The 19676-nt window shown below is 69.4% G+C and overlaps 3 protein-coding genes across 5 annotated transcripts; 1 reads left to right on the top strand and 2 right to left on the bottom strand.

The window, feature by feature from the left end:
• Positions 1 to 1844: 1844 nt before the first annotated feature.
• On the bottom strand, positions 1845 to 6720 carry CCM2L (CCM2 like scaffold protein). 2 transcript variants are annotated; one of them, XM_088523651.1, is made up of 11 exons: positions 6649 to 6720; positions 6312 to 6581; positions 6107 to 6247; positions 5207 to 5390; positions 4105 to 4532; positions 3894 to 4029; positions 3713 to 3776; positions 3292 to 3294; positions 2427 to 2574; positions 2190 to 2328; positions 1845 to 2125 (listed from the first exon to the last, which is right to left on the bottom strand). In XM_088523651.1, the coding sequence occupies exons 1-11, from the start codon at positions 6676 to 6678 to the stop codon at positions 1845 to 1847; spliced, it is 1824 nt and encodes a 607-aa protein (XP_088379777.1). In that variant the 5' UTR covers positions 6679 to 6720. The 2 variants fall into 2 exon arrangements, with proteins under 2 accessions (XP_088379777.1, XP_088379778.1); XM_088523652.1 differs by lacking the exon at positions 3292 to 3294 and having other exon boundaries at positions 6107 to 6190; positions 6414 to 6581.
• A 2654-nt stretch (positions 6721 to 9374) lies between these two features.
• Positions 9375 to 14838, bottom strand: XKR7 (XK related 7). Its single transcript, XM_088523647.1, has 3 exons — positions 14399 to 14838; positions 10409 to 10608; positions 9375 to 10321 (listed from the first exon to the last, which is right to left on the bottom strand). Exons 1-3 carry the CDS (start codon positions 14836 to 14838, stop codon positions 9375 to 9377), a joined length of 1587 nt encoding a protein of 528 aa, XP_088379773.1.
• Positions 14839 to 17283: 2445 nt separating this feature from the next.
• Positions 17284 to 18918, top strand: PDRG1 (p53 and DNA damage regulated 1). Of its 2 annotated transcripts, none has more exons than XM_088523650.1 (5): positions 17284 to 17378; positions 17496 to 17571; positions 17658 to 17732; positions 17884 to 17964; positions 18835 to 18918. In XM_088523650.1, the coding sequence occupies exons 1-5, from the start codon at positions 17337 to 17339 to the stop codon at positions 18915 to 18917; spliced, it is 357 nt and encodes a 118-aa protein (XP_088379776.1). In that variant the 5' UTR covers positions 17284 to 17336; the 3' UTR covers position 18918. The 2 variants fall into 2 exon arrangements, with proteins under 2 accessions (XP_088379776.1, XP_088379774.1); XM_088523648.1 differs by having other exon boundaries at positions 17284 to 17420.
• The last annotated feature ends 758 nt before the right edge of the window (positions 18919 to 19676 follow it).

The following is a 19676-nucleotide window of genomic DNA, read 5'->3' as shown; positions in this document are numbered from 1 at the left end:
CCGTGCCGTGCCAGACCTGCAGGACCCCGCGCTGCCCTCCCTTGCCGCACGCAGCCGTTGGCTGCCCCCAAGGGCAAACATGGGACCTGTCCCTGCTCCCTCTTGCAAGAGGCGCTGCAGAAAGCGCAGCACAAGGGGAAAGCCCTCGGAAAAGGCCTCCTTTGCCCGGAGGAGACCTCAGAGGAAGGAGCTGGGTGGTAGAGGGGAAAGAGGAAGCCAGGAGCCCCAGCAAGGGACCCCGCGGCGCTGGGGACAGACCTGGCACAGCCTCGAAACGGTGACCAGCTGCCAGTGAGCCCCATGCCACTGTGGGGAGCGGAGTCACGGCACAGCCGGGGAGCCTCAGCAGCCCCTGGCACCGCAGCGGCCCACGGCAGCACCGGGGCTTTTGGCACGTGCCAACAGCGCATCCCCGAGCGCCTGACAGCACCAGCACTGCTGCTGCCCGGGGCAGCATCGCGCCCGGGGCTGTCCCCGCAGGCACGGGGCACCGAGGCACCCTGGGGCACCGGGCATCCCCTCTGGGGCACCGGGCATCACCCCCCTGGGGCACCGGGCATCATCCCCTTGGGGCACCGGGCATCCCCGTCGGAGCCTCCCGCCCCGCTGCAGCCCCGCTGCGCGTGGGGCTCGGGGCATCGCCCCGCTCTCACCTCCGACCGCCGGCCCGGGCTCCTGCCGCCGCCGCCGCCGCCGCCGCCGCCGCCGCTGCCCCCGTCCCCGTCCCCGTCCCTGTCCCGGGGCAGCCGCTGCTCCCGCTGCACCGGGACGAGCAGCCGGGGCCCCGCCCCCCGGTGAGGCCCCGCCTCCCCCAGCGAGGCCCCGCCCCCAGCGCTGGCAGCGGCCCTGGCGCCCGGGGCACCTTTTGGTGACAGCGGTGACGGGCGGTCTCCGGTCCCGGCCCCCAGCCGTGCTCCGGGCACCGGCATCTCCGCAGGTCCCTGTGGCAGGTCGGGAGCGACGGATTCGCCCTGGCTCCCGTTTGCTGGCAGGGCTGTGGGGTGGCATCACCGCCCACCCCGCGCACCTCGTCTGGGTGGCCATGGCAAGATCGTCCCCTCAGCTCCCTGCCGAACCCATGCGCTTCACAGGAAGCGGAGGAGAGCGCCATGCAGTTTGCATGCTCAGTGGTTTTGCAATAATCAACATCTGCGGCCGCCCGGACGCGCGCCCACGCACACAGCAGCCCCTGCGCTCGCCCAGCCAGGGCACCCGCTTGCTGTCCCGCTCCCCCTGGGGCCACTGCCACCCGCTGCCAGAGACCCCCTGCCTCCCCGGTGCCACTGGCCGGAGCGGGGCAGGGGGAAGTCGAGGTGGAGCGGCCGGGCGCGAGTTTCCTCTTGCAAAACGGCCCCACGTCGCGAGCGCGCAGGGAAGCGCTGCGAGAGAGCAGGGGTCCAGGGCAGCCATGCACGGCCACCCCAGGGACACGCGTGCTCGTGCGTGTGCACACGCGTGTGCGCATGTGTACCTTGGCCAGGGACAAGGAGCCCAAACCCCTCGGCCATGACTGGGGCAGCCGGCCCCAGCTCCCTTCCCGATAGGGTGGCACAGACTCCAGGCTCCCAGCATGTCCCCAGCTGGCCCTTCCCGTGCCGGAATGTGTCCTGCTCTGAGTACTGGTCCTGCAGGCACCGGGTGCCCGGGCTCGACACGTGGCTGCCTCTCACCCCAGCGCAGCGGAGCAGACACAGCCTCACGCACCCTGGTTGAGACCCCTGAAGGACCCGCTCTGCTCCCCGCCCTGCCGTTTAATTGCAATCTGCACTAATTACAGCACACACCGCCGCCAGCTGGGCCCCATCCCAGGGAGCCACCGGTGCCTCCTGCGGTGCCAGCAGCCCTCACAGGTAGTTGTCCTCCTCTTCCTCGTCGTCCTCATCCTCGTCGCGCGCCAGGGCCTCGATGTCGTGGGTGATGTCCGTGATCATGCGGTTGAAGGACTCGTTCTCGGAGCGCAGGGAGCAACTGTCGTAGCTGCGCACGGCCGACGCCGACGTGGTGCTCATGCTGCGCTTGATGCGGCCGAAGCTGTCGGTGAGGATGCCGCCCTCGCGGATGCCGATGCTCTCCAGGAAGCTCTCAAAGTAGCCGATGTCCTGGTCGGGGATGAAGGGCCGCATCCCTGCGGGAGACGCCATGAGGCCGCGCGCGGGGCGGGCAGGGCGGCGCGCGGGGCCGGGGCTCACCCAGGAGCAGGAACTTCCTGCGCTCGCCGTAGAGGCGCAGCAGGTCGCAGCAGTAGTCGCGCACCGGCAGCCCCAGGCGGTACTCGCGCAGCAGCAGCGCGAACTGCTGGATCTCGGGCGGCGAGAGCTTGTTGCGCAGCTGGGGGACGGGCACGGGGATGGGCACGGGGACGGGCGTGCGGCAGCTCCGCGCGCGGGGCTCACGCCGCGGCGCCGTGCCCGGCTCCGTGTCCTCACCGTCACCATGTAGTCCTGCAGCTGCTCCAGGCCGGCGCTGCTCTGGTCGCTGCCGCTGCCGGCCGTGGCCAGGCTGTGGTGGGACTGGTGGAAGGAGGGCGAGGAGGCGCCGCTGTAGTGCGCCTCGAAGGTGTCGTGGGAGCCGTCGCTGCGGGAGGGCGGCATCAGGGCGGGCGGCCCTCACCCGCGCAGCCCAGCCTGCTGCCCCCTGCCCCGCGTGGGCACCTCCGTGGGCAGCGCTGGGGCCGCCCTGCAGCTGGGTGAGCACCAGCCTGGCATGGACACCCGGCCTGGCATGGGCACCCACCATGGCATGGACACCCACCATGGCACGGACACCCAGCATGGCATGGACAGGACACCCACCATGGCATGGACACCCAGCATGGCATAGGCACCAACCATGGATAGGACACCCAGCATGGCATGGACAGGACACCCAGCCTAGCGTGGACACCCAGCCTGGCATAGGCACCCAGCATGGCATGGACACCCACCATGGCATGGACATCCAGCCTGGCATGGACAGGACACCCACCACAGCATGGCATGGGCACCAACCATGGCATGGACACCCAGCATGGTGTGGGCAGGACATCCAGCCTAGCGTGGACACCCACCATGACATGGACAACCAGCATGGCATGGACAGGACACCCAGCCTGGCACAGACCCCCAGCCTGGCATGGACACCAACCGTGGCATGGACACCCACCATGGCATGGGCACCAACCGTGGCATGGACACCCACCATGGCACGGACACCCACCATGGCATGGACAGGGCACCCAGCCTGGCATGGGCACCAACCGTGGCATGGACACCCAGCATGGCATGGACAGGACACGCAACCTGGCATGGACACCTACTATGGCATGGGCACACCCGGTGGCACAGACACCCACCATGGGCATGGAAACCCAGCCTAGCATGGACACCCAGCCTGGCACGGACACCCACCATGACATGGACACCCACCATGGCATGGGCACTAACCATAGGCCTGGAAACCCATCATGACATGGATAGCCAATGTGGTCATGGACACCCAGTGTGGTGATGGACACCAGCCTGGGCATAGACACCCAACCTTGAGCACGGTCACCCAGTCCAGGCCATGGATCCTCGTTCGGGCCACGGGCACCCAGCTGAGCATGAACACCCACCAGAGCAGGGCCACTCAACCAAGAGCAGGGCCACCCCACAGGACAGGGCCACCCCACAGGGCAGGGCCACCCCATGGCACAGGGCCACCCCACAGACAGGGCTCCGGGACGCAGCCTTACAAGGAGCTGCAGCAGCTGAAGTCGGCGTCGTAGCCGTACGTCCCGTCCGTGCGGCAGCTCTCACCTGGGCAGGGAGAGCCGAGCTCGGGACGGGGGGCGGCAGCGCCTCACGGCGCCCGCGCGGCCGTGCCCCCGCCGCGGCGGTGCCGCCGCTCCCGTCCCCATGGTCCCCGGCGCTCACTGCGGCTGCGCAGCCAGGGCCGCTCGGGCGTGCAGGTGTAGTGGTACCCGGCGCGGTCCACGCACTCGATGCTCTGGTCGCCGTAGATGATCTGGAAGACCTGGCAGATGAGCGCGCAGGACTCCTCGGCCACGTCCTGCACGGGGCAGAGGCGGGCGTTGGGCACAGGCCGGTGTCCCCGCGGCCACCGCGGTGCCCCCCGCCGCCTCACCCTGTTGGCCACGGCGAGGATGACGAGGTTGGAGTAGGCGCCGGCGCAGGGCTCCTGCGGGTCGAGCGGGTTGCCGCCCGCGTGCCGCCGCTCCCAGCTGCCGTAGGCCTTGCCGCGCTCCCAGCTGCCGCCGCCGCCGCCGCCGCGCGGCTGCCGCCGCTCCCAGCTGCCGAAGGGGCGCCCGCCCTGGCGCCGCTCCCAGCTGCCGCCGGCCGCCGGGCGCTCGAGGCTGCCGCCACGCCGGGCCTCCTGCCCGCGGCGCGCCGCGCGCCAGTCCAGGCTGCAGATGGTGTGACGCCGCTCCGCAGGGCCGCCCGGCCGCGCCGCGCCGCCCGCGCGACCCTCCGCCGCCGCCCCCGCCGCCTCCGGCGCCCCCGGCCCCGCCGCCTCGGCCAGGCCGCCCGCGGGCACCGCGTCCACTCCCAGCCCTGCACGGGGAGCAGAGCGGGGATGTGGCACTGGAGGCTGCGCTTGGCTCCCCGCCGGCCCCCGCAGCCCTGGGGACCGGCCTGGGGATGCCCTGGGACCCCGGGGATGAGGCAGGGCTGGGGGTGGCAGTGGGGCTGGGGGCAGTGGGATGAGGGGCACGGGGTTGAGGGTAGTGGACCCCGGGGTTGAGGGGAGTGAGAGGAGGGCGGTGGGTTTGGAGGCGATGGGGTGGCAGTGGGGCTGGGGCCGTGGGGATGGAGATGATGGGGTTGGAGGTGATGGGATCTGCAATGGGGCTGGGGGTGTCAGGGCAGGGGCAGTGGGGCTGGAGCGGTGGGTGGCGGTCGATGGGCCTGGGGGCAGCAGGGCTGGGGGCAGCGGGGGCTGTAGTGGGGCAGGGGGCAGGGGGTGGCAGTTGATGGGGCAGGAGGCAGCAGGGCAGGGGCAGTGGGGGCTGTAGTGGGGCAGGGGGCAGTGGGGCAAAGGCAGTGGGTGGTGGTTGATGGGGCAGGAGGCAGCGGGGCTTGTAGTGGGGCAGGGGCAGCGGGTGGTGATGGATGGGGCAGGGGGCAGGGGGCAGCAGGCGCCTCCAGCATCCCCCCGCCAGACCCCGCGTCCCTGGCGGTGCCCGGCCCCGGCCGGGGGTGCCCGGGGAGGGCTCGGGGTCCCGCACCCGTCTTGAGGACCAGCAGGTGCAGGGCGTCGTCGCGCAGGTAGGCGGCGGCGGCGATCTCGTGCGTGGGGATGCGCAGGATGAGCTCCTCGTCGTCGCGCCACGTGAGCAGCAGGCAGCGCGCCGACAGGCTCAGGATGCCGTCCTGCTCGGGCGCCGTGCGCAGCGGCAGCTCCTGCAGCTGCTGCGGGCGAGCGGCCGGCGCGGCCCCGGCGGGCCAGCGCCACCCGCGGTGTCAGCACCGCCCCGGCTGTGCCACTGCCACCCCCGTGGTGTCACTGCCAGCCCTGCTGTGCCACTGACAGCCCTGCTGTGCCACCACCACCCCCGCCGTGTCACTGCCACCCCGGCCATGTCACTGCCACCCCCACCTTGCCATGTCACCACCACCCTGGCCCTGTCACTGCCACCCTGGCCATGTCACTGCCACCCCCACCATGCCACTGCGGCCCCTGCCGTGCCATTGCCACCCCCTCCTCACCATGTCACCACCACCCTGGCCCTGTCACTGTCACCCCCGCCATGTCACTGCCACCCCCATCGTGTCACTGCCATCCCTGGTGTGCCACTGCAGCCCTGCTGTGCCACCACCACCCCTGCCATGTCACTGCCACCCCGGCCATGTCACTGCCACCCCCACCTCACCATGTCACCACCACCCTGGCCCTGTCACTGCCACCCCCACCATGTCACCGCCACCCCTGCTGTGCCACTGCCAGCCCTGCTGTGCCACTGCCACCCCTGTCATGTCACCGCCACCTCCGCCATGTGACTGCAGCCCCTACTGTGCCACCAGCACTCCCACCATGTCACCACCACTCCTTCCGTGCCACCACCATCCCCGTCATGTCACTGCCACCCTGCCATGCCACCGTCACCGCCGCCCCGCGCACCCCTCACCCTGGCCGTGTCCAGCAGCTGCAGCACCTCATCGCGGCTGGAGGGGTTCAGCGAGGCCGTCACCCACGTCAGGTGCCCTAGGAACTGCGGGGACAAGAGCCCGGGCAGGAGGGCGCCGGCCACCCCGGGGCACCCGTTGTCCTGCAGCACCCCAGGGAGGTCCCACTGTCCTGGGACACCCATCGTCCTGCAACACCCCAGGGACCCCTCGCCATGGGGTCCTGCCCAGGCGCAGATCCCTGGGGCAGCCACATCCATCCCCTCCGCTGGCTCCGCCGCTCCCTGCCCCGGCGCTCCCGGCCGGTACCTTCACCTCCTTCTCCACGTAGTCGTGCAGCAGGATCTGGGGGTCGATGAGGTAGTCGGGCGGGTAGAGGGGCACGGAGTGCAGCGGGCGCCGGTGGCCGGTGCCGCGGGGCGCGGGGCGCCGCGCCGCCTTGGGGAACACCAGCCTCCTGATGGGTGACACGAAGCCCTGGCGGCAGCGGGGACGTGAGGGCTCCTGCGGGGCCGTGGCCCTCGAGCCCCAGCCCTGCACCCACCTTCTTGCCCTTCTTGCCGTCGCCGTCCATGGCGCGGCCGGGGCCCCCCGTGCTGCCGCCGCCGCCGCCTTTCCCGGCCCCGGCTCCTTTGTTTTTTTCCTGTGTCGGAAACTCCACCAGCGCCGGCCCGGCCGGAGCTCGCCCAGTTCCTGCCCGCCCCACCGGACCCAGCCCCGGCCCCCCGGCTTCCCCTGGGCTCCCCAGTGGCACCCAGAGCTGAGCTGCACCCGTGGGCACCACGGGCACCCCAGTGCTGAGCCCCGGCGGTGCCCGCGGTGTCTGTGTCACCAAAGCTGTGCCCCCCGGGCTGGTTTGTGCCCCCCAGGATCTGCACAGAGCTGCAACCCCAACGGATCCAGGGTACTGGAGGTGCTGCCCCGCGCTGCGTCCCAGCCAGAGCATCCGCAGGGCGCCCCGGGCACCCGCAGGTGCCACCACGGAGACCTTGCAGCAAATGGCACAGACATGCGGGGACGGTGGGAACCTGCGGAGACCTCGGATGGGCCGGACCCCCAGGGACCCCTGAGGGTCCCCGTCTCCCACGGGACCCCAAAGTCCTGGGGGTGGCCGGGCCTGGGGGCTGCATTTGGCGGGGGGTGGCCCTGCGCGAGGCCGGATGGCAGCGGCCGCGCCGTGGCCGGCGGCTTCCTCCCCGGCGCGGCGCATCCTGCCCGCGGCCGCGCGCACCCCTTCGGTGCCGGCCCCGCTCCGAGCGCCAAGGAGGGCGTCCCGCACGCAGTGCTTATTGAAATGAATTTAATATCTCATGTCGCAGCAAAATTAAAAATATACAAAAAGTTTGTGGTATACAAAAAAGTCTCAGGACGGCCCCCGCGGCCCCCGCTCACCGCCCGCTCTCAGAAGGTGGCACACACAGAGTATTTACACCAGCGGCGGGGAGGCCTCGGCCGGCCCCCGGCACCGCGTGGCCCCCGTCCCGCCGGTGCCCACAGAGCGCGGGGAGCGGGTCCCACGTGGCCCTCCCGGAGTCCTGGCCCCGGCAGTTGCGTTTCCTTCTCCCCTCCTTTTGGTCCTTCTGCCCAGCTCCCTCCGGCACAGCATTGCCTGGCACAGTACAGCTCGGCACAGCTTGGCATTGCCCAGCATTGCCCAGCTCGGCATTGCCTGCCCCGGCATTGCCCGGTGGGATGCGGGGAGCGCGTGGCCGGCCCCGCGCCCATGCAGCTGCCCGGGCGCTACTGTGGCTGCCGCCGGGCCTGGGCGCAGCCCGGGGGCCGCGGATACCGTGGCTTGAATGCATAGAGGAGCGACCCCTGCGCTGCGCCCGGCTCGCCCGGGGACCCAGCGCCCGCACGGAGCGGGGCAGGAGCCGGGGCCGGGCAGCTGCTGCATCCCGGGCACCTGGGGCTGCGGAGCTGCCGGGATACTCGGAGCCCCTGGGATACAGGAGCGCTGGGAGCCGTGCAGGAGGCTGCTCCGAGCAGGATGTGGCTCCCGGGGTGGCAAAGGAGGCTCGTGGTGGTGGGCGGCCCGGCCCGGCCTCGCTCCGCAGCCGCCTCCAAGAGCAGTTTGCAGGGGCCGGGTTAGCACCGGGGAGCACCGGGGAGCACCAGAGCACCGCAGCGAGCGGGTACCCGGCGGGCTGCCCTGGGCTGGGGCACGGGACAAGGCACACGGCGCCGCGCGGGTACATTCAGCACAGCCCTCTGGGACAGGCGGATGCAGGGACAAGGACACATTCACACCCGGGGACACAATTCACACCCGGGGACACACGTGCACCCGGGTCCGGGTGCAGCCAGGCATGCCAGCCCTGGAGACAGGGACACATTCATACCTGTCCCTGGGACAGGGACACGTGTGCACCCAGGTCCGGCACAGCCAACCCAGGCCCTGGGGACGGGGACACTTTCACACCGCGACAGGGCAGGGGCTCCCGGGTAGCGGGAAGGGAGTGGGAAGGGCAGATCCCAGCTCAGCACTGCCCCGGGATAGCGGGGAGGCTGGTGCTGATGGAGGGGACGGACGGAGACGCTCCCAGGCGGACGAGGCGCCTGGGGGGCTCCTGCCCCGGGGACCCTGTGGTGCCGCTGGGCCCTGTCCGCCCGTCAGCGCCAGCGGAGGTAGAAAACGTCACCCATCGGGCAGGAGCAAACTCAACACGATGAGGAGCGGTGGCCGGGTTCCCGGTGGGGAGCGGGGATGATGACACAGGGCCTGTCCCACTGCCCAGGCCCCTCCGCAGCCCTGGCAGCGCCCCGGGGCTCTGCGCCCAGGACACCGGGGCCCCGCGCGGACACCCTGGGACACGTGGGGGCCCCTTGTGCCGCCCAGCGCTCCTGCCACATCCCACTGGGTACACGAAGCTGCCCGTCCCCGGCCACCCAACAGTGCCGGGTACATCCTGCACCACCCGGGCAGCACGGAGCTGCGGGGAACCGGTGCAGGGGAGGCCTCCCACAGGGCTGGTGTGACGAGCTGCCGGGTCTCAGCCATGGCCCCATGGGCGCAGGGCCGGTGTGATGAGTTACCAGGTCTCAGCCATGGCCCCGTGGGCACAGGGCCGGTGTGACGAGCTGCCGGGTCTCAGCCGCAGCCCCGCAGCAGCCGGCACAGGGGCAGTAGCACCAAGGACCCACACAGGTTCCCACCGCAGTGACTTGGGAGGGGGGGAAAAAGGGGGGCCGCCAGCGGCACCTCAGTGCTGGCGAACAGAAAAAAAAGGCAGAACGCTAAGAAATGGGACGTCCCCTGCGGTCGCGGCCCTACACGGTGGTCTCGTACTCCAGCAGCTCCTGCGGGGCGCCGGGCGTGCGGTACTGCAGGCGCGGCGTGCTGGGCGCCGCGTACTCCAGCGCCAGGATGGTCTTGCGCAGGCGCCGGTCGATGAAGTGGGCGTCCCAGGCCGGGTACTTCTTCCTGGGCAGGTCTATGCGGATGACGGGCCCTTCTGTCCGGGGCTGGCGGGCGGGCGGCGGCGCCGGGGCGCGGGGCCGCACCTGGAAGACGGGCGCGCAGCTGTCCCGCTCCGCCGGCGCCCCGTCCCGCTCCGCGCCTGTAGTCCGCGGCAGCGAGCGCGGGGGGCTCGTCACCGCGTCCGCCGGCGGCCCCGGCGCCGGCGCCTCCTGGAAAATGCAGCCCCCGGACGGGGGCCCGAACATGGGGCCGTTGGGGTGCAAGAGGCAGTAGTAGATGAACATGAAGAAGATGCCGAGGGCGAAGCTGGAGCTGACCACGCAGACGAGGATTAAGGCGTCAAAGTCGGACGTGGTCTTGCGGTCGTAGTAGAGGAACCAGAGGACGGTGAGGGCGGCGTTCTCCGACAGCGTGATCACGTAGTAGATGCCCATGCGGTAGCGGCTCCGTCCCTCCTTGACGTTGAACCAGCAGAAGATGTAGATGATGCCCACCACCATGTTGTAGATGATCTCCTCCCACTTGGACATGCAGAAGTCCGTCTCGCCCTGGATGATCCAGAAGGTCATGATGCACCAGTGGGTGACGATGAAGATGCCGAAGTAGAGCTGGAACACGGAGGCGAAGAGGGCGAAGGCGATGGCGCGGGCGGCGATGGTGAAGAGGTGCCACAGGATCTGCACCACGGCGCCCTTGTAGGACATGGGCATCTTGTCCTCCCGCGAGTCCCGCAGCACCTTCTGGTAGGAGGCGATCATCCAGGCGAGGGAGAGCAGCGAGGCCGAGGCCGAGAGCCCTGCGGGCACAGGGGGAGAGGGGCTGTGACAGCGGGGGACACCGTGGCGGGACAAGAAGGGCTGGGGGCTCCATGGCGGGGCCTTACCCTGCAGCGGCTCCACGCTGTTCTGCTGCACCATGATGCTGAGCTGCAGCACGAGCTGCGGCGCGCTCTTCAGGAAGGTCTCCAGCAGGCGCAGCATGCTGATGTCGGCGCTCTCGAACATCATGCGCCAATAGAAGTGGCGCTGGCGACGCTCCGTCTGCCAGCGGCTCTGCAGGCCCAGGTAGAGCGTGCGCAGGTACCTGCACGAGGAGGGCACAGAGACGTGAGCCGAGCACGGGGACGGTGCCAAGCACAGGGATGACGCCGAGCATGGGGATGACGCTGAGTATGGGGATGATGCTGAGCATGGGGACGATGCCGAGCACAGGGACAATGCCGAGCATGGGGACGATGCCGAGCACAGAGCCAATGCCAAGTGCTGTGACAATGCCAAGCGTGGTGCCGATGCTGAGTGTGGCACCCCGTCCCAGCAGGGCTGGGCAGCTGGGGGGTCCCCGTGCCCATGCAGGACACGGGTGCCAGCCACTCCTGGGCCCCACTGGCCCCAGGCCCGCACTGCTTGGGAGCCGTGGTCGCAGCAGCAGCGCAGAGCCCCCAGCCCAGCGCCCCGCGCCGAGGGCTCCAGGACCATCCCGCTGCCGTGTCCCTGCTCCCTGCGGCATCTCCCCTCGCCCAGGGCCGGCTCCCACCCTGCGCTGGGCTCGCGGCCCCGGCCGGCGCTGCGGGTGTCCGGGATCACCCTGCACTGCGCCCGGCCGCTGCCCAAAGCGGCTATTTCTGTCCCGCTGGCGCAGGGCCCGTCTTCCCCTCCGGACCCGGAGGAAGGAGGGAGCAGCTGGTCCGGCAGCGCCCGCCAGGAGCCGCGGGAGCTCGTGCGCCGGCCCGGCCATCTGCTCGCGGCAGCGGCCCAGGCGTGGGGCTGGCGGCTCCGCCAAGGCCCCGCGCCCGGGGGCTCCCCTCGGCCCTGGGCACGGCAGGGAGGGCAGGGGGGTCCCCTGTGCCCCGGGAGGAGGAGGAGGAGGAGGACGATGCAAACACGAGGATGAGCAGAGGGCACCGGCCGCAGGGTCCCTCCCAGCCCCACGGAGCGGCCTTTCCATCGGCTCCGTGAACGCGCTCCACAGCTCCGGAGCAGCCCCCACCGGCACTTCCCGCCTGGCCGCCGGCTCCGCCGGAGGCTCTCGCAGCGCCTGACGCTGTCCCTAAAAAGCTCCTTTCTGAGCCCGGTGAGCGGCCAAGGCACCGCACGGATCTCCCGCTCCACCATCTGCGCCGGCCCCGGGCCGCTCCAGCGGCCCCAGCGCAGGTGGAATCGGGCGCCCGGGGACGGCATCGCCCCGCGGAGCCCCAGGACCCGGGGGGGCCTCCCGGCTTCCCATCTGGCTCCAACATCCCGGCCCGACGCTCCGGCTGCTCCCACTGCCGCCTCCCGGGGCGCGCGGAGCTGCCAACAGCCCTTCCGAGCGCTGCTGCCTGGCAGCGGCAGGAGATGTGCGGAACCAGTTGCTTAAAAAAAAAAAAGAATCATTTAATTTTCAAAACCTGATGAGGAGGCAGAAACCTCCCGAGCAGCCTCGCCAGGCTAATTACTGCCTCCTTTGTGCTGGGAAGAACACAGCAAGGGAAGCCGCGTGGAGCGGGTCCGGAGGGCTGTGAGGGCAGCTCATCCGCTGCGTCCCTCCCGGCCGGCCTGCCCCTCCCGGGCTCTCCCGGGATCTCCGGGAGGCAGCAGCAACCCCAGCGATGCCAGCGGCTCCGCACACCGGCCCCGAGCCGGCTCCGTGCCCCAATCCCATCCTCAAGTGCTGGGGAGAAAAGAGCACGAGAGGAAGTCAGGCCCTGGTATAACTGGATGAAAAAGCGGGAGGGATTCGCCAGCTGAGCGCAAGTGACACGGAGCACGCTTCTCCTCAGGGGTGATTTGGGACATCTTTCCCTAATCCCTCATTTAAACAAGGAGGAAATTGCTTTCCCGCTGCAGCCATCTTAATCCGTTATCCATCTCAAAGCCAGGTAGTTCGGGAGCATCGGCGCTGGGGCTGGGGCTCAGCCCCTCCGGCCCCGCATTCCCTGCAGCCGGAACACTCGGTATGGCCCTAACACAGCTTTTGGCTGGGGCATGGGGCTGGAAGCAAAGGCACCATCCGGATCCGGCATTCCCAGTCCGGCAGGGAGTGCCGGCCGCGGGCAGGGAGTGCAAGGCCCCGTCCCCAGCGCGGGCAGCCCCGCGGTGCAGCCCATCCCTTTGGCATTTCCACACGTGGCGCAAACGCTGTTGACCTTTTGCAAGCAAAGGGGATGCGAAACCCTGGGATGCGAGTCCCTGAGCTGCAGAATCGCATGGGCAGGAGCCAGAGGAGGGTGGCGCAGGGAAGCGCCTGGCTCCGGCGCGCTCTGCACGCGCTCTGCGCTCACTCACGGCTGCCCATTATCCCGGGACACATCCAAACCACTGGCACCGTCCCGGGGGGGCAGCGGCCGCCAATTGCAACCCGTTCAGCAGCTCCTTGCAACCGCCCCCATTCCCGCCTTGCTGAGGCCGGCAGCTGTATTCCCTGATCCTGCTTCCCTGCGGCGCCGGCTGCAGCGCAGCTGGGGCCTGGACTGCGCAGCCATCGATTTCCGAGGCCCAGAGGTGCGGAGGAGCCGGGGAGCAGCTGGAGCGGGGAGGGGGCAGCTCCCGGCCTCCCTGCGCGCGGTCCTCGTGCCGCTGTAATTCCGCACCATGCCAACCGCCCCGGCCTCCCGCACCAGCTCCAGCCTCGCTAATGGGTTTAGCAAACTGCCTTTAACTGCTCACCCGAGCAAATCGCAAATCCCGAGATTAGGAAGAGCCTCAGCTGCAGTCAGGGAGCAGCGTGTCCTGGAGGGTCAGCGCTCTGTTACCGCTTTAATTGGCTTAGGAGCCTCCGCGGCGCTGCGGATCCGGAGGCCGCTTGCTCCCAGAAAGCAGCAAACCTGGCCAGGCCCCATGCCGGGAACAGCTCTGCAGCCGGGAGCACGTTACAGGGTGCAGAAGAGTTGGAGCTCCCCAGAGCATTCCCGGAAAAGCAGCAGGAAACAACAGGCACTAGAGGAGTCTCCGCTCCACAGCAAGCACCGGTGCGTCTGGGAGCGTGGCTCGCTCCGAGCATTGTTCCAGGAATTTGCCATTGTCTCCACTCCCCTCCCAGCAGCTTTTCCCAGGAACTGAATCGTGGCAGAGCCCTGGCCATTCCCCAGCCCGGCCGCAGACCGCGCTTTGCTGGGCCGGGAGGAGCCGGGAGGGAACCGGGAGGGAGCCGCGCTGACCGGGAGGGAAGGGTGGCTCGGAGGGAAGCAGTATGGCAACCACCAGCCACCCGGAGCTCCGCGCAGCTCTGCAGGCCCAGGGAGCAGAGACAGTCACAGGGGGACAAGCAGCAGAACCGCCTGGCCCTGCCTGCAGCCCGCTCTGGATGCAGGACCAGGGAGATGCTCCGGGGCAGATCTGGTACCACCGCCGGGCCTGGGGCCATGGCCAGGGCCGCGCAGGAGCCGGCAGCGCTGCCCGTCACGGGAGTCAGGCCTGCAGCCAGCGCGGCCGCGGCTCCTCCGGCTGCTCCCGCCGGAGCTCCCGTGGGCTCTGCTGGGGCTGCCCCTGCTGCGGCTGCACTCGCCCCTCTGCGCCCGCCCGTACCTGCCCGCGTCCCTGCCGCCCTGCCCTGCTGCAGGCAGCACCGCCGGCACCCCCGCCACTGTCCCCACTGGCACCGCCACTGCACCCTGCTGTCCTGCTCCATGTCCCTGCCATCGCCACCCATGTCCTTGCTGCTCCACCACCCCCACCTGTGTCCCGGCCATTCCCACCAGCGTCCCCAGTGCATCCAGCTGTCCCCTCTGCTGCTGCACCCGCCACCCCAACAGCCCTTGCCCACACCCGCCTCCCCCGTCCCCCCTGCACCTCCAGAGCTGCCCCAGCTGCAGCAGGTGGATGTGGCCCTGTCCCCCACCCCGTCCCCGCCATCCCACGCCGGGCTCCATGTCCTGTCCCCGCCGGTCCCTCCGTACCTCCAGACCTGCCCCAGCTGCAGCAGGTGGATGAGGCCCTGCAGGAGCCACACGCAGAGGCGGCAGCAGCCGCGCGGCCCGCGGGCGCTGTCCTTGGTGGCGCCGGCGCTGTCCTTGGTGGCGGCGAAGTCGTACACGAACCACCTGAAGCTGAGCAGCTGCACCACGAGCGAGGGCAGCAGCACGAAGAGCAGCGTGAGGCCGAACCACCAGCGCTGCCCCCGCACGTAGTAATGGGCCGCGAGCCACAGGTCGGAGGCGCCGTCGGCGAAGCAGACGAGCAGGGCGCAGAGCACCCAGCCGCCGTCGCGCAGCCGGTAGCGCCGCCGCCGCCCGTCGCCGCCGCCGCCGCTGCCGCCGCCGCCGCCGCCGCCCGGGCTCTCCAGGCGCACGGCCGGGCCGCCTCCGCCGCCGCCGCCGCCGTCCGACTTCGCGGCCATGTTGTCGGCGGAGAGGAGGAGAAAGGAGGGAGCGGGAGAGACTTCCGGAGGGAGGACGGCGCCGCCGAGCCCGCCCCGGCAGCGCCCGCCCCGCCCGCCGAGCCCCCCGCACCGGCACCGGCACCGGCACCGGCACCGACACCGGCCCTACCGCACCGGCCCCGGCTCCGCCACTCCCCGCACCGGCGCCGCCGCCCTCCGCATTGGCCTCGGCCCCGCCGCACCAGCCTCGGCCCCTCCGCGCCGGCACCGCCTCCCGCCACCTCCCGCACCGGTCCCTGCACCGGCCCCAGTCCCGGCCCCGCCACCCGCCCCGGACCCGGTGCCTCTAGCAACGGCAGCCGGGCCCCCCTGCCCGCCCCGCCATGGAAAGGGCAGATTCCATCCCCCGAGCTGCCGCCAAGGGCCGCCCGGCCCCGCCGGGCCCCCTCCGGGACCGGAGCAGCCCGGGCCAGCGGCGCCTCCCCCTGCCGGGGCCCACCTGGGAGCCCCGGGACATCAGGGGCTTTCGGGCCCCTGCCCAGAGCACAGGGACAGCAGCTCCGTGGACAGCGCCCCGGCCCCCGGGCTCCCCCGGCCCCGCTGCGAGCCCCAGGGCAGGCAGGAGCCCGGCAGGCCTGGGAGGGCCAGCACCGGGGCCTGGATGCATGGAGAGGCACCGGGACCTGCACAGAGCGGGATGCAGCAGGTCCTGGATGCACAGAGGGGCACCGTGTCCTCCCGGTGCAGAGCAGGGCCCTGGCACTGTCCTCTCATTCTGGAGCACGGCCCCTGCGGAGGAGCTGCCCAGCACTCGGAGGGGCCACGGACAGGCAGGGACCCAGCGGGGAGGGAGCAGGAGCCGCTGCCGTCCCCTCGGGCAGCATCGACCCCCGGAGATGCTCCTGGCTGGTGCCCGGCCCACAGCAGCCCAGGCTGGCGCTTACAGTGCCACCCTGGCCTAGGGGCTGGAAATGAGGCCTGTAGTTTGAAACCTAATTTATGCAAACAGATTCCAGCAGCCACAGGGAAAACAGCGAAAAAGCCCCAAGTGCCCTAATGAAGAGCCCAGGAGCCTCCCCGTGCGGCTGCTCGCAGCCGGGGGACTCTCAGCCACCTGGCAAGGGGGGACAGGGGACGTGGGAGAGTGAAACCCTGCTCTATCCAAAGCAAAGAGCAGGGAAATGCAGCGCGGCCATGGGCAGCACCGCGGCGCAGGCGGCGGCGCGGAAAGCTCCACTTAACTGCAGCAAACAACCTTATGTGATTAGCGCTGCTAATCTGCCTGGCTGCGTAATCTCCTCGTGGGATCCCTCGGTGCGAGTGCGGTGACCAGCCGGCTGCGTGGCTGGCACGGCCGGCCCCGGTGGGACTGGGGATGCGGAGCCGGATTTTAAGGGGCTTTTGCGGAGCGGTGCAGGAGGTGGCAGCGCCCGAGCCCAGCAGGCGCCTGGGGCCAGCGATGGGAGCTCTCTGGGCACCCGTGCGGTGCCAAGTGTGCGGAAAGGAGCCATCATCAGCCCCGTGTCCCGTATGGAGCCGGCAGCACCACAGCCATGAGGATGCGGCGAGGGTGACATCCTGCTTGGTCACTGCTGAGACAGAGACCAAACAGGGACCGGGAGCGGGAACATCCTGGGGCAAATCCCACCTGGAGGTCGGTGCCAGAGGGCGGTGTCACTTCCAACTGCAGTGGCTGGAAGGAAAAGTGGCCAAAAACCACTGGGATTTGGGCTGTTGGCCCTTCCTGCAAGCAGGGCCTGGTGCTGGGAGCCTCCTTGCGAGGACAAGGACGAGGCCCCGATCCCATCATGACCAGGGCTCCATGAGGGCCACCACACACAACGCAGCGTGACGGCATGGGGCAGCGGGGGCTCTGAGTGCCCCTTGGGGCCTGGCGGGGGGACAGCGGGGCCACCTGCTGCTCCAGAGGGTCCCATCTGCCAGCAGGGACAGCGCGGGAGTGCTGGTGACACAGCAGAAACGAGGCATGTGGCTGAGCCTGAGCGGAGCCAACGCGGCCGGAGCTGCTGTCGGAGCAGAGCCACCTCCAGCGGGGCAGGAATGAGGAGATTGGGGACGAGGGCGGGATGGGGACAGCAAGAAGGGCAGGCATGGGGATGGGGACAGGGATAGGGATAGGATTGGGGTTAGGGACAAGGATTGGATGGGGAAGGGAATGGGGACAGGGATGTGGAAAGGGATGGGGACGAGAGTAGGGATGGGGATGGGATAGGAAGAGATGGGAAGAGGGATGGAATGGGGTTTGGGATGAGGATGAGGACAAGGACGGGATGGGATGGGGCTGGGAACGGGGACGGGGACAGGATGGGGCGAGGATGGGGACAGGGACACGGTCCCCGCCATGTCCCCGCTGCCGCCGGCGGAGGGCGCCTCTCGCCGCCCGGAACCCGCGCGCGCGGCCGCGGCTGCCGCCCGGCGGGGAGCGGTGCGGACCGGGCCCGGCGGCAGCGGGGAGCGCGGCGGGGCCCGAGCGGAACCGGCGCGGCGGGGCCGCCATGGCGCGGGATCCCGCGTTCGTGCTGCGCTACCTGGCCGAGGTGGAGGAGCTGGCGGAGGACGTGCTGGCCGCGCGGCAGCAGGTACCGCCCCGCCGGGACACGGGACACGGGACACGGGCCCCGCGCGGCCCCTGCAACCCCCCGTCCCCTCCGCAGATCGTGGACCTGGACGTGAAGCGGAACCGGAACCGCGAGGCGCTGCGGGCGCTGCAGAGGGACCCCGAGCCGCAGGGTGAGCGCGGCGCCCGCGAGGGGGGAGTCGGGGCAGCAGCGCGGGGATCGGTCCGTAAACGAGGCGGCCACGGGCCGTGCCCGCAGGCCACGCCACCGTCTGCTTCGGGAACATGTTCATCGAGCTGCCCAAGGCCAAGACCAAGGAGATGGTGCAGAAAGGTGAGCGGAGCCGGGGGGAGCGCGGGCAGCCCCGTCCGCCGCGTCCCCTCCACGCTCGGGGGACGGGAGCAGGTCCCTGCGCGGCGGCAGCGCCCGGGGGACCCTCCAGCCGCCCCAGCGGGGTCCCCCCTGCGCCTGTCCCTGCTCGCAGACCAGGAGCAGCTGGATGAGGAGATCAACACCCTGCGCAAGGAGCTGCGCGTCAAGGTCAACCGGCTCTTCGAGGCCCAAGGTAGAGCCCACGGCGGCGCCTGGAGCGGCCGGCACGCGGCCGGGTTCGCTCTGGAGCCCTCTGTATTCCTGGAGTTGCCGAGTTCGCTCCAGAGCTCTGCGCCTTCCTGGAGCAGCTGGCATGTGGCCGGGTTTGCTCTGGAGCCCTGCGTGTTCCTGGAGCGGCTGGGTTCACTCCGGAGCTCTGTGTGTTCCTGGAGCGGCTGGGTTCACTCCAGAGCCCTGCGTGTTCCTGGAGTGGCCAGTTTCACTCTGGAGCCCTGCATGTTCCCAGGGCGGCTGGGTTCGCTCTGGAGCCCTGCGTGTTCCCAGGGCGGCTGGGTTCGCTCTGGAGCCCTGTGTGTTCCTGGAGCGGCCGGCACGCGGCCGGGTTCACTCCGGAGCTCTGCATGTTCCTGGAGTGGCTGGGTTCACTCGGGAGCTCTGTGTGTTCCTGGAGCGGCTGGGTTCACTCCGGAGCCCTGTGTGTTCCTGGAGCGACTTGGCACGCGGCCGGCTACGCTCCGGAGCCCTGTGCGTTCCTGGAGCAGCCGGGTTCGCTCCAGAGCTCTGTGCGCTCCTGGAGTGGCCGGCCCGTGGCCAGGTTCGCTCCGGAGCCCTGTGCGCTCCTGGAGCGGCCGGGTTCGCCCGGAGCTCTGCGTGTTCCCGGCACCACCTTGCCGCTCACTTTCCCCTCGTGCCCCTGCTCCCATGGCTCCCATTGCAAAGCTGCCCTGCACAGACCTGCTGAAGAGGCTTCCAGGCTGCTCCGGGGGACTCCATATCAACTTCCAGGGCCGGCACTGCCTTCCCTCAAACCTTGCGGCGTTCAGCCAGGGCTCCTTAACGTTTGCTGTCACAAAACCCCGCTTTTCCGCTTGCTTTCCCCCAGGCAAAGCCGAGCTGAAAGGATTTAACCTGAACCCCATGACGCCCGAGGAAATGAAACTCATCAACCGCATCCTGGAAGGCTGAGGCTGCGCCAGCGTGGACGGTGCTGCCGCGCGGGGCGTGCTGAGGCTGGCGGCGGGGAATTCACCTTGCCCCATAGCGACCCAGGGAGGGTTTTAGCTGTATTCCTGCAACCTTGCTCCAGGGGTATCTCCCTGGAAGCACTGCCAGGACTTCCCCATTCTTTGCCATTCCTTGGGATTATAAAACATCCCCCCTTCTTGCTGGATAAGGCCCAGATGCTGGAGCCGCGCAGAGGAACATGCTGGAACACAGGCGCATTCAGGGCCTTTGACAAACTGCCTTTGTTGGGGTGGAAGTGGGATTATTAAAATCTGAGAAATGGGGCATTCCTGACAGCGTGCGTGTTTTGTTCGGGTTGTGTTGTTGCCCTCTTTTTTTTTTTTAACGCAATATCTTCTGTAATTTAGCTTCACAGCTATTTCATTTTAGTGTCACGAACAGGAGTAGGAGGGAAGGAGCTGTGAATCCAGTGTGTCCAAAACATAAAGGAAGAGCTGTGTAAGCCTGGGGTGTTAGAACAAAGTCAAGCAATACATGGAAAACACTTCGAGAATCTTTTAGAATACGTGTAGGGAGGGACGCAAGAAGGCAGCATCGTTTCAGTCTCCATGGGAAAACACTGCTGTCAACATGGAAGGCAAGAGAACAGGGAAAACAAGGCTTTCAAGAGTGGATGAAGGAATAAAATGCTAAAAATAAACACTTACATAAATTAAAATAGCCTTGCCTGTCTTGTAATAAAAGGGCAAGTGATTTAAC

Source organism: Tinamus guttatus, unplaced genomic scaffold (assembly GCF_059628265.1).
Source record: "Tinamus guttatus ecotype Peru unplaced genomic scaffold, ASM5962826v1 Tinamus_guttatus_pri_ptg000194l, whole genome shotgun sequence".
In the NCBI taxonomy this organism is placed as follows: domain Eukaryota; kingdom Metazoa; phylum Chordata; class Aves; order Tinamiformes; family Tinamidae; genus Tinamus; species Tinamus guttatus.
This window is presented reverse-complemented; position numbering and strand designations above follow the sequence as displayed.

Excerpts from the sequence above, each read along its gene's own strand:
- XKR7 (XM_088523647.1), bottom strand. The coding sequence starts at position 14,838 with ATGGCCGCGAAGTCGGACGGCGGCGGCGGCGGCGGAGGCGGCCCGGCC. Across the intron at positions 10,609-14,398 it reads CAGCTGGGGCAGGTCTGGAG|GTACCTGCGCACGCTCTACC; the intron begins GTACGGAGGGAC and ends CTCCTCGTGCAG. Across the intron at positions 10,322-10,408 it reads CAGCGTGGAGCCGCTGCAGG|GGCTCTCGGCCTCGGCCTCG; the intron begins GTAAGGCCCCGC and ends CTGTGCCCGCAG.
- CCM2L (XM_088523651.1), bottom strand. The coding sequence starts at position 6,678 with ATGGACGGCGACGGCAAGAAGGGCAAGAAG. Across the intron at positions 5,391-6,106 it reads AGCTGCTGGACACGGCCAGG|CAGCTGCAGGAGCTGCCGCT; the intron begins GTGAGGGGTGCG and ends GCTCGCCCGCAG. Across the intron at positions 3,777-3,893 it reads GCCCTGGCTGCGCAGCCGCA|GTGAGAGCTGCCGCACGGAC; the intron begins GTGAGCGCCGGG and ends CTCCCTGCCCAG.
- PDRG1 (XM_088523648.1), top strand. The coding sequence starts at position 17,337 with ATGGCGCGGGATCCCGCGTTCGTGCTGCGCTACCTGGCCGAGGTGGAG. Across the intron at positions 17,421-17,495 it reads TGCTGGCCGCGCGGCAGCAG|ATCGTGGACCTGGACGTGAA; the intron begins GTACCGCCCCGC and ends TCCCCTCCGCAG. Across the intron at positions 17,572-17,657 it reads GAGGGACCCCGAGCCGCAGG|GCCACGCCACCGTCTGCTTC; the intron begins GTGAGCGCGGCG and ends CCGTGCCCGCAG.